At 41.5% G+C, this 18693-nt stretch overlaps 1 protein-coding gene across 1 annotated transcript in view; it reads right to left on the bottom strand.

Moving 5' to 3' along the window:
• LOC127454440 (zinc finger protein 804B-like) overlaps positions 1-17291 on the bottom strand; it is a 228394-nt gene extending 211103 nt beyond the window's left edge. Inside the window, exon 1 of the mRNA XM_051721638.1 lies at positions 17131-17291. Within this exon, the coding sequence (XP_051577598.1) occupies positions 17131-17244 (114 nt within the window). The 5' untranslated portion in view covers positions 17245-17291. The remainder of the gene's footprint in view (positions 1-17130) is intronic.
• Between the last annotated feature and the right edge of the window lie 1402 nt (positions 17292-18693).

Raw genomic sequence — 18693 nt, forward strand, 5'->3', positions numbered from 1 at the left:
ATATCACAATTCCAGTGGGTCAGAAGTTTACATTCACTGTTAACTGTGCCTTTAAGCGGCTTGGAAAATTCCAGAAAATGATGTCAATCCTTTAGACAATTAGCCAATTAGCTTCTGATAGGAGGTGTACTGAATTGGAGGTGTACCTGTGGATGCATTTTAAGACCTACCTTAAAACTCAGTGCCTCTTTGCTTGACATCATGGAAAAATCAAATGAAATCAGCCAAGACCTCAGAAAAAAAAATTGTGGACTACCACAAGTCTGGTTCATCCTTGGGAGTAATTTCCAAATGCCTGAAGGTACCACGTTCATCTGGACAAACAATAGTATGCAAGTATAAACGCCATAGGACCACGCAGCCATCATACCACTCAGGAAGGATTCTGTCTCCAAGAGATGAATGTAGATTGGTGCGTAAAGTGAAAATCAATCCCAGAACAACAGCAAAGGACCTTGTGAAGATGCTGGAGGAAACAGGTAGACAAGTATCTATATCCACAGTAAAATTAGTCCTATATCGATATAACCTGAAAGGCTGCTCAGCAAGGAAGAAACCACTGCTTCAAAACTGCCATAAAAAAGCCAGACTACAGTTTGCAAGTGCACATGGGGATGAAGATCTTACTTTTTGGAGAAATGTCCTCTGGTCTGATGAAACAAAAATGTTACTGTTTGGCCATGATTACCATTGTTATGTTTGGAGGAAAAAGGGTGAGGCTTGCAAGCTCTGAAGAACACCATCCCACCGTGAAGCATGAGAGTGGCAGCATCATGTTGTGGGAGTGCATTGCTTGGACGGACGGGTGCACTTCACAAAATAGATGGCATCATGAGGAAGGAAAATTATGTAGACATATTGAAGCAACATCTCAAGACTGGGTCGCTTACCTCCAAAGTTGTGGCAAAATGGCTTAAGGTATTGGAGTGGCCATCACAAAGCCCTGACCTCAATCTGATAGAAAATTTGTGGGCAGAACTGAAAAAGCAGATGTGTGAGCAAGGAGGCCTACAAACCTGACTCAGTTACACCAGTTCTGTCTGGTGGAATTGGCCAAAATACCAGCAAATTATTGTGAGAAGCTTGAACCAAGTTAAACAATTTAAAGGCAATGCTACCAAATACTAACAAAGTGTATGTAAACTTCTTACCCACTAGGAATAAGTAATTCTCTCAACTATTATTCTGACATTTCACATTCTTATAATAAAGTAGTGATCCTAACTGACCTAAAACACGCAATGTTTTCTATGATTAAATGTCAGGAGTTGTGAAAAACTGAGTTTAAATGTATTTGGCTAAGGTGTATGTAAACCTCTTCAACTATATATATATACTGTGTATACACTCATTGAGCACTTTATTAGGAACACCTGTAGACAGCTGACAGAAAAGCTACGGTAACTCAGATAACCACTCTGTACTATTGTAGTGAGCAGAATAGCATCTCAGAATGCACAACATGTTGAACATTGAAGCAGATGGGCTACAACAACAGAAAACCACTCATTTTTATTATTATAATTTTTTTATTATTGGGTAAAGTGTCTAAATAAAGGTTGCATCACAACTAACAGTTTTCCTGACAGCCCTTAACTATAAAGCACAAACAATTGCATTATATAAGTTGATTGGCAGAAGAGTTTGAAAATTATATGCATGTAGCTGGAAGCAAGTGTTGTTATTTTACCACAAAATAATCCATTAATACAGAGTAGTAGTTAAATTTCCTTGTTAACTAAGGCATTAGGGTAGTCGATGGATTCAATATAGCCTGACATTTCTTGACCATAGGGTTCATGAACGAGACTAAAAGTCACCTGGCAGGATAGGGCTAAACATATGTAAAAAGGTTAGATTAAAGGAATAGCTGATCTAAAAATGAAAATTCTGTAATGATTTACTCACCATAATGTCACTCCAAATATGTATGACTCTTTCTTCTGTGGACCACAGAATCTTTTAAAGTCTTAACAGGGTGTATTTGCCATATAACAACAGTGAATAGTGTCTCTGGTGTCTGTCAAGCTCAAAAAGGACAAAAAAAAAGCACATTAAAAAGAAATCAATACAACTCACACACTTATTCCAAGTTGTAACACAGACTCCGGACACAGAGGTTAAGATCCATATGCGGTTTAATAGTAAATGTGCAACTCATAAACAGACAGGCAGGGTAAATCACCAGTAAAGGAACAGCGTAGGCAGATGAGACACGTAGTAATAACAGGCATCCTGCTATTCAGGGCAGGCTGAAAACAATCACAGTAAGAGTCCAGGTAAACAAAGTGTAAACAAGGCAGGCAGCAGAGTATCAAACGGTGGGTAACAGGCAGAAGTCGAACACAGGAAGGCAGTGTAAACAGAGGTAAATGCTCAGAAATGTTAGCAGGAGCAAAGCAAGACTTCGCAATGACTATTGTTAGAACATCGCTTAAATAGTCTATGAAATAGGGAACAGGTGTAAGTGTAATCAGTCCAGGTAGGCATGTAGTTCGAGGTGCCCTCAGAACTCGGGCAAGGGGGACCACTGGTGGTGAGCAGGAGGAGTCCTTGAGTTCGTGACAGAACCCCCTGTCAGATGAGTGTGCCCAATCTGCATGGATTCAGCTCCACCAGTGCTGGATGTGGTCTGTGAAGTGACAGTAGAGTGGACCAGTCTTCGAGAGCGGATGAGATTAGAGGCGAATGGCTAGGTCGATAAACTGGCCCAGGGTTCTCCCTTCATCACGGCATGCCAGCTCGGATTGTAGTTCCAGATTGAGTCCCCTTCAGAAAAGCAACTTGAGTGTGTCCTCTACCCATACAGTCTGTGCGGCAAGAGTGCAGAATGTAAGTGCATACTCGGCAGCGGTGTCCTTCCCCTGTTGGAGTGAAAGTAACAGCTCACCAGCGTCCTTTCCTCCCTCGGGATGCTCAAATACTTCTCAGAATCGCTGAAGAAAATCATCAAAGGTGGTGAACCTCGAACCCTCACAAAGACCATATAGCGGTAGCCCAGTCCAGAGCCCTTCTGGTTAATAAAGAGCAGACAAAATAGATGCGACTGTCATCAGTGGGATATAGCGTGGATTGCTGCTTCACAAACGTCAAACACTGCATCAGAAACCCCTTGCACCTAGCTGATGTGTCATCAAACTTCTCCAGAAAAGCAAGACATGGATTGGAGGAGAAGGAGGGTTATTCATCGGAATGGGTTGAAATGCGTGTGGCAGTTGGTCAGATGCATGAATGCGGAGGTTTTGAAATAGCTTTACTAATTCCTACGTAGAAGCAGTCAGCCGGGTGAGTTGCTGTTGGCGGGCAGCCAACACATTAGCTTGAGTGAAAACTTCAGTAGACAATTGTTGGAGTGCCGCTGGATCTGTAGTTGGCGAAGTCTTCTGTAACACAGACTCCGGAGAACAGAGGTTAAGATCCATATGTGGTTTAATAGTAAATGTGCAACCATAAACAGACAGGCAGGGTAAATCACCAGTAATGGAACAGCGTAGGCAGATGAGAGATGTAGTAATAAACAGGCAATGGTCAGGGCAGGCAGCAAACAATCACAGTAAGGATCCAGGTAAACAAAGGGTAAACAAGGCAGGCAGCAGAGTATCAAACAGTGGGTAACAGGCAGAAGTCGAACACAGGCAGAAGTCGAACACAGACAGAAGTCGAACACAGACAGAAGTCGAACACAGGCAGGCAGTATAAACAATGGTAAATGCTCAGAAATTTTAAAAGGAGCAAAACAAGACTTTGCAATGACTATTAGAACAGCGCTTAAATAGTCTATGAAATAGGGAACAGGTGTAAGTGTAATCAGTCCAGGTAGGCATGCTGGGAAGTGTAGTTCGGGGTACCCTCAGAACTCGGGCGAGGGGGACCTCTGGTGGTGAGCAGGAGGAGTCCTTGAGTTTGTGACACAAGTCTTGTAAACCATTACAATCATATTCATGAACAGAATAAATGTGTTATTCACTCTCAAATTATAACATTAATAAAGCGCTATGATCAAATATATGGCAGATATGTCGATAACGTCAAACCCTGCTGGTTTTTGCGACATGACATCATGATGTTTGGTCACAAGATGCGAGAAGAACCATATTTGATTTTAGAACTTTATTAATGATTTGATTTGAGAGTGAATAACGACTTAAATTTCTTTCTGCTCATTGCACAAGGCAATACTTCACTTTAGAAGACTTAGTACATGAGACGTATCAATTACTGTGGTGTCATGTTTTTTTTTTTTCTGTTTTTTTTTTTCAAGCTTTACAGACCAGAGTCAATATTTACTGTCATTATACGGCAAATAAACCATATTGAGACTTTAAAATTTTCACTTTTTCTTTTCTGAAAGAAAGTCAGACTTGCTTGAAGCTACATAAGGGTTAGTAAACAATGACAGAATTGTCATTTTTGGGTTAAATATTCCTTTAATATGCAGGGGCGGAGCCAGGAGTTTTTCACAGGGGTGGCTGGGCAGGGGCCAGCGATCAGTATGTGGTGGCACAGAAATTTTCGGGCAGGACATGTTAAGTCTTGTGCCCAAAAATGGCAATTGCGAGTGGGGTGGCCAATGGGGTGGCCAGGCTTCAATCCATGGTGGCCACGGCCACCCCTGGCCACCCCCTAGCTCCGCCACTGTTAATATGGACTGAAGATCTTTACAGGCAGGGAGTAAAGCACAATAGCATGTGAGACCCTGTTAATTTTAGTCACCATCTGGCTTAATAATAATAAGATTTCAACATGTTGCAAAATACAAACACATGCTTACACAGTCACACATACAGTATACAGTGCACTCATATCAGAATCATGCCTTTTATCATAGCTGCACTCAATTCAAACTGACAAGCCACTTCACTCTTAATGCAATATTGGCAATGTTTTAGTCCTAATTAAAGCTTATTGTGTCTCCACATAAATTGTGCATTTGTCTCACACTCATGCAGAACTATCAACATATGCTTCTTCAGTGGCATGCATTTTTTTTAAAATGCGGTGGGAGATGGCAGTTTGGAATGCAAAACGGGTCCCTACTGCAACTCAACATCAAACATCCACACAGCATTCTAGGAGGGGTGAGAGGGAATAACCCAGATTCTGAATGAGTTCTGCATAAGATCTGTTGGAGCCTTTCCACGTAGAGCGGAGAAGGATCCCTATAAGACAAGCATGATTGTGCTGAGTGAACCACAGGACATACAAACAATATGTTGACTGTTGTAGCGGAAAGATGATCCTAAATAAGTACTCTGGGACACCTCACTGGTACTCAATCCAGTTCAATGAGAGGATACTCTATAGCAGTGGTTCTAAAACGGTTTTACATACAGGACACAGATTTTACATTAAACATCAAATGGCGACCCAACACAGTACCCAAACTGTTAAAAGAGCCTTAAAAAATTGAAATGTATTACTATTAATATATAATTGAAAAATAATAATAATTATTAAAATAATAGTAATCTTTGCAGCCAATAATTCACCCCAGAATTGTGGTTGGCACAAACCATCATCCTACTTGCATATTTACATATTTAGTGTATTATGGGTTGTTGGTTTTTTTATCTTGTGTAGACTCGTTCATGACTTTCGAGGATGAGTGCATGTCATGCAACCTGTTTATGTTGGCATCTGCCTGCTTTGTCTAGTTTCTAAGTGCACTAAAATACTGTAGAGTTTGTTTGGACAAAAAGCCTTTGACATCCATGGTAAAAAATTTCTCCTCAGTGTTAAAAGTTGTAAAGCCTCTTTTGCTATCCTAACTATGCATTGTTATATGGTCAGTTTATTTGCATAAAGCATTGTTTTTTTCCCTGCTGTCCACCCATTTTTGGGTTGGACCCACCAGTTAAGAACCACTGCTCTACAGTTTATACAATAGTTTTGAACATTTTTGTAAGGTTGAGTTTTGATCCTAAGGAAGACACAGCTGTTTTTGTTGCTCAAATCATTTTTATAAGCAGTGTCGGCACAGAAACCCTTAAACGCATACCTAGGGTCTTTAGTGACCATCCATTTTTTGGAGTTGTGCCCACACCTCTTTAGTACTCCTCAGTCTCTCTCTCTCTTATAAATAGTTTAACACAAACAATGCCAAAATTGCAATAACATTTTATTTTTATTTTTATAATGGCTTAAGTACCAAATGTGTATAGGATCACTAGAGCCCCTAGATATGTAAGAGTGTCTTTTTCTTTCTTCTTTTTTTGCAATTCCATAATATTTGTATGATTATTTCATATCTATATAAGACACTGCTATTTGATGAAGAAACAACATGGAAGTAAATTATAGCAAGTATAACACATAAACAGTATGATATCACTATGGTCTATTGGGTGTACTACTGAAATTATGTAAGTTGTGCATCTATTTTGACTCAATAAGTGCCTGAGAAAATACTTTCGTGAAGCTTATGTGTTATGTGTAGTTCAATATACAGTACAGTGCAAAGGTCTTAGACACATAAGATGTTTCACAAAAGCATTTGTTTTAAGATGGTTATTTATATCTTCAGCTTTAGTGTGTCAATAGGAAATATAAATGTTAGACTCCCAAACATTACTTTTGCAAATAGAAAAGATTGGAATAGAAGAACAGGGAGCCCTGCAACAGATGTCATGGCCCCCACAAAGCCCCCCACTAAACATTGTGTCAGTCTGAGATTACGTAAAGAGACAGAAGCAATTTAGACAGCCTAAATAGATAGAAGAACTGTGGCAAATTCTCCAAGAAGCTTGGAACATCCTATCTGCCAACAACCAAGAAAAACTGTGTCCAGGTGTACCTAGGAAAATTGGTGCTGTTTTAAGGGCAAAGGTGGTCATGCCGAATATTGATTTAGCTTTTTTATGTTTACTGGACTTTGTATGACATTAAGTGATAAAAGTAAACTATTTATGTCATTATTTTTGAAGACATCCTCATTATGCAACATTTTTCACAAGTGCCTAAAATGTTTGCACAGTACTGGATGTGTTTGACAGCCAGTTGCATCTCATGAAATTTCAGTGTGAAAGTCATGAATCCTGTTCTAGATTTGTCCTGATTTGTTGCATTATCTCTTTGATATATTAAAAATTAAACATCAAAATATATTAAAAATACATATTTTTTATTCTATTATTTTCTAATTGTCTTGAAAATATTTTGAAACTTTTACACTATCTGGGCAATTTGTAGATCCATTTGTGATAGATATAAGTTTCGGATCTATTAAGACCTGAATATGTAAGAGTGTTAGGTGAAATTCCCATGCATTTAAGGGTTAATGACACATGTATGCTGGTCTGGAGGAGAAAGAACCCAGTTAACCCCTTTTAAGCAAAAAAAAAAAAAAACAACAACAACTTTGCACCAGGTGAGGTGCCCTCTAGTGCTGAGCTGGAGAAGTACTGGTGCCTGTTGTGCATGTGCTGGTCTGTAGAGGTGAAAATTTGTAGATGTGTGGCAAAGTGAGAGAAGGTAGGACATACAATGGGACATAGATTTACCTTTGTTAAATCTCAGTGCAACTAACCATGTTTTCTTCTCTAGTCAGAACAAAGAACTTTCTGTATAATTCCAAATTGCTTCTTTGCACCATACTGCACTACACCATGATTTCCATTTTATCTTTGGAGCTCTCTTTTTGCCTTAAATGCTATTATTAACACAGCTATTTATTATTTCAAAGCACCCGAGTCAGAATTTTCAGTTATAATGCAAGCCATCCTTAAGGTGGCATATTCACCACATTATCAATATGAACATTATTAACAACAGGAACATGTCAAGGTGTCATTAATGCTTAAATTATTTATTGCATATCTGACATTTTAACAGCACATCCCTAAAAAATGTGCAGAAGATTATTAATGAGGATGTGAATAAAGACAATGGAGGCTGTCAGTCAGAGCAGCTAAAAAAAACAAGCGTGTCATTTTGCTGTTTGTGTGTGTGTGTATGTACGTGCCTGTATGAGTGTGCGTTCTCCTCATGCTTTGAGTTAGAGTGAACATGGCACTCTGATTTAAGCTGGAGCAAATGCACCTTTCACAACAGCTGCTCTGAAATTACCCATCAAAAGCATCAGCAGCCAGACCAGCTTTATTCCAATAAGCCTGCAATGTCTGTCTGTCCTGTGGGGCTGGCCTAGCAAAAAATACACAAACACGCACATTCTCTCTCCCTCTTTCAAGTTACAAAGTACAAAAGGTACAAGTTCAATTTGCATACAGTATATTTAGGTGTAACATCTGAGGTTGTTACCCATCCTACCAACCACTAGAGGGAGCCCTCTCCCAAATACTGATCATTCACCCATTTCTTCACAGCTCATTTCCTGTTTACCACATGTATATATAGCCATGCAGTTCCATTGTTCATTGTGAAGTATTGCTAGTTTATCCTGCCTTACTGAGTGGCTTCCATTGCCACTGTTTATTGATTCATGTTATGACCATTGCCTTTTTTTCTGGATTTACTGCTTTTTGGATAACCCTTTGTTTTGTTTGCCTGGTTGGACTGTCTATTTGGTTTATTGGATTTATCTGCTTGCTTTTTGACTGCGTCTCTCTGCCTGCTGTTTTGGATTGTTTGTTTGTGTCTCTTTTAATAAACTTCCTGCACATGGATCCTAACACCGTCTCCATGGCCAGTTCATTACAGAATACTTCACCTACTATGGATCCAGCGGAAGTCTCACAGCTCCAGGCTGCATTTGCACACCAGTGCGAGGTTTTAAAGGGTTATCAAGACCAGCTGAACAACCTATGAGCTGCCAACGAATGTTTGACTCATTATATTCACTCACTGCCAGCTCCCCATGCTAAACATGTAAGCCTTGCTCTTCCTGACGAGTTTGATGGTTCTGCTGAGAAATGCCGGGGTTTATTTTTCTAATCAACCTGAATCATTTAATCAAGACACCAAGAAATGTAACTTTTATGATGGCTCTGCTTACCGGTAAAGCACTCGATTGGGCTGCCGCTGTTTGGGACAAAGATCCTCAAGTCCAGACCTCGTTTGACTACTTCATTCAACAGATCCACGAAGTCTAAGTATCCAGCAGATGGTCAAGATATCTCTGTTCAGCTACTTTGTTTACGCCAGGGCCATCGAACTGCAGCAGACTACGCAATTCTGTTCAGGATGCTAGCAGCTCAAAGTGGGTGGAATGATGTTGCTCTGAAAACTGTTTTCTGCAATCACTTGAATCACCCGAACTTATGCTAGTTGTTTACGCCCGTGTTTCTATGGAGGAACGCCAATGTCGGCGTAACAAAAAACTTTGGTATTACTGTGGTGAATCAGGTCATCTCAATGCTGCATACCCACACAAGAAATGAAGTTCCCCTGAATCAAGGCTGAAAGTGAGTACCATGAACTCTGTATCACCTATCCTTCACAGTTTTCTGTTGCCTGTACAGATCTCCACTGGTGATCATATATGTTACAGCTTTAGTGGATTCTGGGGCTGCTGTGAATCTCATAAATCAAGAGATTGTACAAGAACTCAATATACCCACCATTCAATGCATTCCAACGATTAATATCACCACAGTTGACAACGCTCCCATTGGTACTGGTATAACCCAACAAACTGTTCCCATAACCATCAAGATTGGACTATTTCATGTGGAGAACATTTCACTATATGTCAAACTCACCCAATCATGCTCTTATCCTGGGCCATCCTTGGCTGGCCATCCACAATCCTATCTCCTGGAACCAGGGTGAGCTCACGAAATGGTCAAGTTTCTGTCATGAATATTGTCTCCATGTTGCTGTCTCCATGCCTTGTCTTACCACCAGCATTGAAAGCCCTGAATTCCAAACAGTAACCATGATTCCCGAGGAATATGCAGAATTCAATGAAGTTTTTAGTAAAGTCAAAGCTACTCTACTTCCTCCTCACCATCCATGGGACTGCGCCATTGAACTTCTGCCTAATACAGCTCCACTGAGAAGCAAGGCTTATCCATTGTCACGTCCCGAGACCTTAGCTATGGAAACATACATCGAGGAAGCCCTTACCTCCAGTTACATCCTTCCCTCCACCTCTCCAGTGGCTGCAGGTTTTTTCTTCGTGGAGAAAAATGGAGGTCTACGTCCATGTATCGACTATCGAGGCCTGACCTGTCACCTTGAAATGTCACCGTTACCCACTGCCACTCATCCCCTCAGCCCTTGAACAACTCCATGAGGCTAAGATTTATACTAGGCTTGATCTAAGAAGTGCTTATAACCTCATCAGAATCAGAGAAGGAGATGAGTGGAAAACTGCATTCATCACCACCAGGGGGCACTATGAATATCTGGTCATGCCGTACGGACTTGCTAACGCCCCCTCTGTTTTCCAGACTTTGGTCAATGAGATTTTCAGAGACCTACTGAATCAGTGCGTGGTGGCCTACATTAACGACATCCTCATCTACTCTCAAAATAAAGAACAATATATCCAGCATGTCAGGACAGTCCTATCACGTCTCCAGGAACACCAGTTATTTGTCAAGGCAGAAAAATGTGAGTTTCATATCTCCCATACCAGGTTCCTAGGTTACAATATCAGCCACCAAGGTGTAGAAATGTATGTCTCTAAAATCACAGCAGTTACCGAATGGCCTCGACATTCCACAATCAAAGAACTACAGCGATTTCTGGGCTTTGCCAATTACTACCGCCATTTCATCAGAAACTACAGTATCATTGCAGCACCACTCACGTCATTGATCAAGGGAAAACCCAACAAGTTACCATGGAACGATGCTGCATACAAAGCCTTTGTGTCCCTCAAGTCAAGCTTCACGACTGCTCCTATACTGAAACACCCGAACCCCAATCTTCCTTTCATAATTTAAGTAGACACTTCTGATTGTGGGATTGGAGCGGTCCTCTCACAAAGTCATGGTACCCCAGGCAAGCTTTACCCTTGTGCTTTTTCTCCAGAAAGTTAAATTCTGCTGAATGAAACTATGATGTGGGGAACAGAGGAATTGCTTTCCATGAAGGCAGCACTGGAAGAGTGGCATCACTGGTTAGAGGGGCAGTGCACCCGTTCTAAGTTATCACTGATCACAAGAACCTTGAATACATCAAGGCAGCCAAGAGACTGAATTCACATCAAGCCCGATGGTCCTTGTTCTTCACCAGGTTCAATTATACTGTTAATTACTGCCCTGGCAGCAACAATAGCAAAGCAGATGCACTTTCACGCAGACATGATCCAGCCCACATCCAACCTCATCCTGGATCAATCCTACCACCATCTGTCATCATTGCACCGATTAGTTGGAATATCATGGAAGAAATACAATGAGCACAACAGCACAGACCCATCACCACCTGACTGCCCCCCATCCAAGCACTTTGTACCACAAGCTCTACGTCTGAGAACTATCCAATGGGTCCACACTTCTTTGAGCACAGGACACCCTGGCATCCAAAGGAAAATCGCATTGGTACGTAATTCCTTCTGTTTGCCATCTTTGATTCATGATTTTACTAACTATGTGAAGTCTTGTCAAGTGTGTGCACAATCTAAGACCCCCAGGGAACTACCCATGGGATTACTCCAACCACTGCCAATACCCCAAAGACCATGGTCCCACCTGTCTATCGATTTCATCACCGACATGCCAAACTCCAATGGATACAACACCATACTGGTAATTATTGACAGATTCTCAAAATCATGTAGACTTGTCCCTCTCAAGGGTTTACCCACAGCTATGGAAACTTCTAACGCTCTATTTCACCAAGTATTCAGAGTCACCCCCAAGCCAACGGACAGGAGGAATGTTTAAACCAGGAGATTGGCAGATATCTTCGGAGCTACTGTAGCCGTGAACAGGAAAAGTGGAGCGACTTCTTGCCCTGGGCTGAATACGCACAGAATTCCCTCACTCATACCTCTACAGGACTAACCTCCTTCCAATGCACGCTGGGCTACCAACCCCCGATGTTCCCTTAGTCAGGAGAACCTTTTACAGTGTCAGCGGTGGACGATTGGATTAGGCGGAGCGAGAGGGTGTGGGACAGCGTACATGTCCGGCTACAGCGAGCGGTTCGAGCGCAACACTTTCAGGCTGACTGGCGGAGGCACCCTCACCCCAACTATCAGCCTGGACAGAGGGTCTGGTTATCCACAAGGGATCTCAAGCTGCGGCTACCCTGCAGGAAGCTCAGTCCAAGGTATGTGGGTCCATTCAGAATTATCCATCAAATAAACACAGTTACTTACCGATTAGAGCTTCCTGCTAACTACCGCATCTCTCCTTCCTTCCATGTGTCCTGGCTGAAACCGGTCCACCTGGAATCCCGAATCCCGAGCCTCCACTGGAGGTTGATGGAGCACCTGTGTATATGGTCGGAGAGATCATGGACTCAATGCGACAAGGGAGCCAGATGCAATACTTCGTGGACTGGGAAGGCTACGGACCAGAGGAGAGATCGTGGGTAGCCGCCAAGGACATACTGGACCCGTCCCTTTTCCAAGAGTTCCACCAAGCTCATCCTAATCGTCCAGCACCACGACCAAGGGGACGTCCCAGCAGAAGAACACGAGTTGTTTGTAGAGGGGGGGGGGTTCTGTAACATCTGAGGTCATTACCCATCCTACCAACCACCAGAGGGAGCCCTCTCCCAAATACTGATCATTCACCCATTTCTTCACTGCTCTTTTTCTGTTTACCACATGTGTATATATATATATATAGCCATGCAGTTCCATTGTTCATTGCGAAGTATTGCCAGTTTACCCTGCCTTACCGAGCATTTTCCATTGCCACTGTTTATTGATTCATGTTATGACCATTGCCTGTTTTTCTGGATTTACTGCTTTTTGGATAACCCTTTGTTTTGTTTGCCTGGTTGGACTGTCTATTTGGTTTATTGGATTTATCTGCCTGCTATTTTGGATTGTTTGCTCGTGTCTCTTTTAATAAACTTCCTGCACATGGATCCTAACACCGTCTCCATGGCCAGTTTGTTACATTAGGGTACAGTATATGTCTTTGTTCACATTCAAACTTTTATCAGGATACATAAGGAGGGAGGGGGTTTGCGATTGAAGTGTTGTCTGACCTGGGGTGGGGTGCGAGTGTTACATCGTCCGACCAGGGGGTACAGAAATACTCAAACCAGTCTGTCTTGCACCAACAATCATCCATGCAATTACTTAATTAGCCAATCATGTGGCAGCAGTGCAGTGCATAAAATCATGCAGATATGGGTCAGGAGCTTCAGTTAATGTTCACATCAACCATCAGAATGGGGAAAAAAATTGATCTATGTGATTTGGAGTGTAACATAATTGTTGGTGCCAGATGGGTTGGTTTGAGTATTTCTGTTACTGCTGATCTCCTGGGATTTTCACACACAACAGTCTCTAGAATTTACCCAATGGTGCCAAAAAAACAAAACATCCAGTGAGTGGCAGTTCTGTGGACAGAAATGCCTCATTTGTGAGGAAGGACAACAGAGAATGGCCAGATTGGTTCGGACTGACAAAGTCTACAGTAACTCAGATAACCACTCTGTACAATTGTGGTGAGAAGAATATCATCTCAGAATGCTATTCTGAGAAGCAGGTTGGTGTTGTTTTGGCAGCACGAGGGGGACCTACACAATATTTGGCAGGTGGTTTTAATGTTGTGGCTGATTGTTGTATATCGACCCCAAATATCGGTTATCGGTCTCTTTGATTACTAATAATCATTATCAGCCCTGAAAAAAAAACATATCGGTCGACCCTTACCACAAATGTTTTATTTTTATTGAGCTTAGCATGTATTGAACCCGGAATATTACTTTAAAGGGGCACTCGGTAACTTTTGTCTTTGTGTCATCTTGGACTTGCACTCAGGATTCTTTCCTCACCCTGCTGTGTCTCCTGTTTGTATCTGTTCCCCATATTAAGGGTCTGTACAGTACAACCTCTAAACCTATCCTGTAATGATGCCAAGTCTCATTCCAGTCTGTCATGGATAAAGTCATATTACTTGTATTATTTTTTCTCCCATTAAATTAATTGCTGGTAAGCTGTACACTTCAGGTTGTTGGGCCTCATGTATTCAGATAGAAGACAAAGGCAGGCCTAACACAGTCGTAAAAACCTAAATCAAGCCCCCACATACCAAGTCGTAAATCTTACTGATAAAAATCATGCCAAAATCAAACAAAGGGAGTCCAAAACAGACTACAAATCCCATGAAGCCTTGCTCACTAAAGGATCGAACTCTCAGCTCCTATTGGATGAGGCACACAACAGAACGTCCCTCAAACCATGACATCATCAGGAGTAGAAATACCTCTGAAATGCTTCCGGGATTTGCTTCCAGCAAGTTTGCTTGCCCGGTGTAGATGCAGTTCATCGCTGCTCTCAGGTGCAGCTTCGTGGCACAAGGAAGTAACGTCCGACTTGAAACTGTGGCCATACAATCTCCATCTCACTGGACGAGTTGAGATTACTCTGTGTTCAACTGAACACTCTAACAGATCCAAAGGAGACCGCCGAGCAATCCGCATCTTCATCCGTTTGCCTGCAGAAGTGAAGAGATTAAAGATTTCTCTTCCATCTTCAAACAAGTTGACATTTCTGAGTTCTCCGCAGCCCACCGAGAATCAACAGCCGTGCCCGCTGACAGAGCGAGGAAACGGCCTCCCGTCATCACCCGAGCCTCAAGGAACCGGGTCGGAGTTAAAGGACGGATGAACACACATTCTACGTCCTCATACGATTCAAGTAAGAGGTTTATGTCTGGGCAGAGATAGAATATTATAGTGTGTTATTCTTGTGTTTCAAGGTTTTTGCTTGTACAGTTTACAGACCGCCATGTCCGCTTATTATTAATACTCAAGGTATTAATTATCACGAATTTGTTTTGCTGTATTGTGGTCCAACCAAATTGGACTGTTGTGCATTTTCGCCATCGCGGGTGAGACCGGCAAACTGAGTTTATCCATTAAAGAGTCAAAGAACGCGGGACTGTTTACGAGCCGTCCACCGCGTCTCTGAGCGATAAACTAACAGCTGCTTTCTCTCCCACGATTGCGAAATCGGCTTTAGGTCCATCACTTGTCGGGGCAGTGGTGGCTCAGCGGTTAAGGCTCTGGGTTACTGATCAGAAGGTCAGGGGTTCAAGCCCCAGCACTGCCAAGATGCCACTGTTGGGCCCTTGAGCAAGGCCCTTGACCCTATCTGCTCCAGGTGCGCCGTATCATGGCTGACCCTGCACTCTGACCCCAGCCTAGCTGGGATATGTGAAAAAGAAGAATTTCACTGTATATGTGCAAATGTGTGATAAATAAAGAAAATTATAAAAAAATTAATTAAATTAATTTATTCTCTCTCTCTCTCTCGTACTAACCACACACACACGCGACCCTTCACAAACATTCTGGCACACATTTTTGGCTCGTAGATAGCTTCGTCCTAAAGCTCAGCTTTGTCCCTAAGCTATCGTACAAGCGGATACACGTGGTAACTGGTAGACACCATTGACTGGTTTCTCTCCGCCCACATTCGCGGTCATATTCCCTGGCCGGAAGTCTCGCGTGACATACTCTCCACGAGAGTCACGTCCGCCATTTTGTGCGCGTCCCTCCTTACACACACACGCTCTCACACACACACACACACCCTCATGTGTTATAGGATTATTTTGATTTCCATATCTAATCATATCACTGTTTAGTTTGTAGTTGTAAGTCAGAAGTTTATTGACTGCATTGTATTAATTATTAATTGATATTACTGCATAAATAAACTTCGTTTATATTACAAAGAGAAGTGTTTTGGTTTGTTTTGCATACGCCTGTGTCATGCTGACGGGATGTCAGTGCTCGGATTCAAGCCTTCATTCATTGTTTTTTTCCCAAAAATCGATATTCTTCGGATTTCGATTTTCCTAAAAAAACAATCTAATATTGAGACTGTATTACTATCTGGTTGTTAGTCCCTGATTCCAGGGTGGTGCCCCGTCAATGTTAATCCTTATTAATATTCTATTGATTTTTGATAATTGATAATTATCTTTGATGATTGTTGAATTTGAATGATCAATAAGCTAGTGTTAATTTTAATTAATGTTTCATCGATATTAATGATTGGTAATTATCTTTGATAATTGTTGATTTAAAGGATTAAAAAAAAAAGCTAACATTGATTTTCATCAATGTTTTATTGAGTTTAATAATTAATAATTATCTTTGATAATTATTGATTATTGCTAATAACCAAACCCACTCCTAAACATAGCGCACTACATTTACTGGAGACCCATATGAGGTTTTAATGAGTTAGATTCAATTAATTAATTTAAATATTAATTAACAACTAAAGAAATAATTATTAATTATATGATAGTAACACTGATCTAAAAAACCAGTAAAGCCCTACAAGGTCCTAGCAAAATAAATAAATAAATTTAAGTTTAAATTCTTACAAGGTGCTAAATAAATACATACAAACACAATATTACCTGTGGGAATGTCCCTTTCTGCCTCCAAAATAATTACCCGCCTATGGGTGTCCTAACACCATGTAAACAGCTGTGGCAACTGAGAGGAGAATCCATACATTGTCTTACCCATACTGAAACAAATCCTGTCACATCTGGATTGGACCAGAGTTCAGTATTGTTAACATTTTACCTCAATCTGCAGGAGAATCCACGTCCTCCATCATCATGTGCATCACCAACATCAGTAGTTCTTGATGTTAAAGTTTAACATGTTCAATACCTTAGTGGAGAGCACAATTGTCTGAACCACTGCTAAAGGTCACCAGAGCAGGGGAGTCAGGAGTATGCCGTTCTCAGCACAAACCCATAAATGCCTCTTAACGAACTCATAAAGCTGTCAATTCAGAAATATGCATTTGCACTTTTGTGCACATTACATGGCCTGAAAACAAGAATCAAGCTTATATATGTCCAGATGTGGCAGTTACAGGGGTTTAAATTACATACTTTTGAACAAGGAAACCTGGTTGAAAACAACAACAACAACAACAAACGACTCAAGAGGATACCAGACAGCTGTTTTGTTTAAAAAGTGTAACAAACTTAGGACGAACGTGCATGTTAAGCTCTAATAGCACATCGTAATTATATTTAATAAAAAATCGATTGATCACATTACCGGTGATTCGCCTCCGGTGTTTTTGCAGAGCGGACCCCGGAAAACTCCTTTGATGCTCCGGTAGTGTCCATTGCTGAGGTGCGAGGAGCTGATCACAAGGTAGTAGCACGCCATCCGGTCCAGTGTCACCCATGAGCGGGCTCCAGGGACGACGAGGCGAGCAAGTTACTTTGGAGATGCTTTCTCGCAGGTTACACCGCTAGGACGAAGCCAGAGGACGGTGAGTGCTGGTTATAAAGCCCAGCTCTGGTCCACTCGCATCAGTTAGTAGAGGAGTAGCTACTGGGTGGCGTTACGAATTCCAAGCGCGCGCCGTGCTCGTGCTTTCATTAAAATAGTAATTTGCTAATGTTACTTTTAACCGTTGTCAGTCGGAAAGATTGTTCCACTCTATTACATTATTGCTACCCTATTCCTCTTTAAGAAGACGCCCAGACGTCGTAAGTCTCATAGAGAACCTCTTAAATGTTTAACATTTCTGTTGCTGTCCAATACAAAAACATATTATCTTTAAATACCCCCCAAAAAAGTCATGTCTATTAAGTGTTTCAGTGTTCATTCAGTAATGTGATACTTTCTGTCCGAAATTCTAAATCTGAGTAATGTTTCAGCCCGTCTGGGTTATTGTTTTCGTCAACACAATTGATCGCTCTCGCGAATGCTGCTGAACTCACTTGATATCCGAGTCGAATCGCAGATCCCTTCTTTTTTGTCTGCACCGAAACCAACTGCGCTCTGCGCTGAGTCCAAATGAGTGTAAACCAAATGAGTGTAAAGCAGAGAGTCTCTCTCTCTCTCTCTCTCTCTCTCTCTCTCTCTCTCTCTCTCTCTCTCTCTCTCTCTCTCTCTCTCTCTCTCTCTCTCTCTCTCTCTCTCTCTCTCTGAAAGGAAGGGTAGAGGTAGAGTAATAAAGCTTCCAACGTAACGTGGGCAGGTTTTTGGCGCTGCAATGCAATCTGTGCCAAGGAAACCAAGAGTACCAAGAGTGCCAAGAGTAGCACTCATTTACACGTTTGAATGAGCAACTGCATTACAGTGTGCTGACTTTTGAAATGAATATGGTCTTGCACACAAGTAAAGCCATTAACCGGTAATGCGGAGTTTAATGTTGGCCGCGGCCCGCGGGAAGCGTTCACTGGCGCTGTCCGCTGACTGTAGTGCTGAAATCAGAGAGATCATCAGGACGCGAGACATCCTGAACACGCAGGCCAATTTTCTTTGGCTTGTTTACACTAGGTTTTATTGTATCTGTATTGTTTATCTGTCTGTTAGTCTGAACTGGATTTTAATATCTATAATATATATTATGTAATGTATGGCACTTAGAGTAAATAACAACAAAAAACATCTTCTTCACAACACACCGTAAGAGCTAAAAGAAGCAAATAAAATAGTATGGGTATTTTGCAGGGGGTAAATCAATTTAAACAAAATTAATTCTAAAATTAGCTATTTTACAACAAAATTACACATTAAACATAACATCTAAACATAAACGACACTAATCAGTCCTTAAACCAAACTAAACTGACAGCATAGACAAGAGACACAAAAATATAAACA

The sequence above is a fragment of the Myxocyprinus asiaticus genome, chromosome 16 (assembly GCF_019703515.2).
Source record: "Myxocyprinus asiaticus isolate MX2 ecotype Aquarium Trade chromosome 16, UBuf_Myxa_2, whole genome shotgun sequence".
Classification (NCBI taxonomy): Eukaryota; Metazoa; Chordata; class Actinopteri; order Cypriniformes; family Catostomidae; genus Myxocyprinus; species Myxocyprinus asiaticus.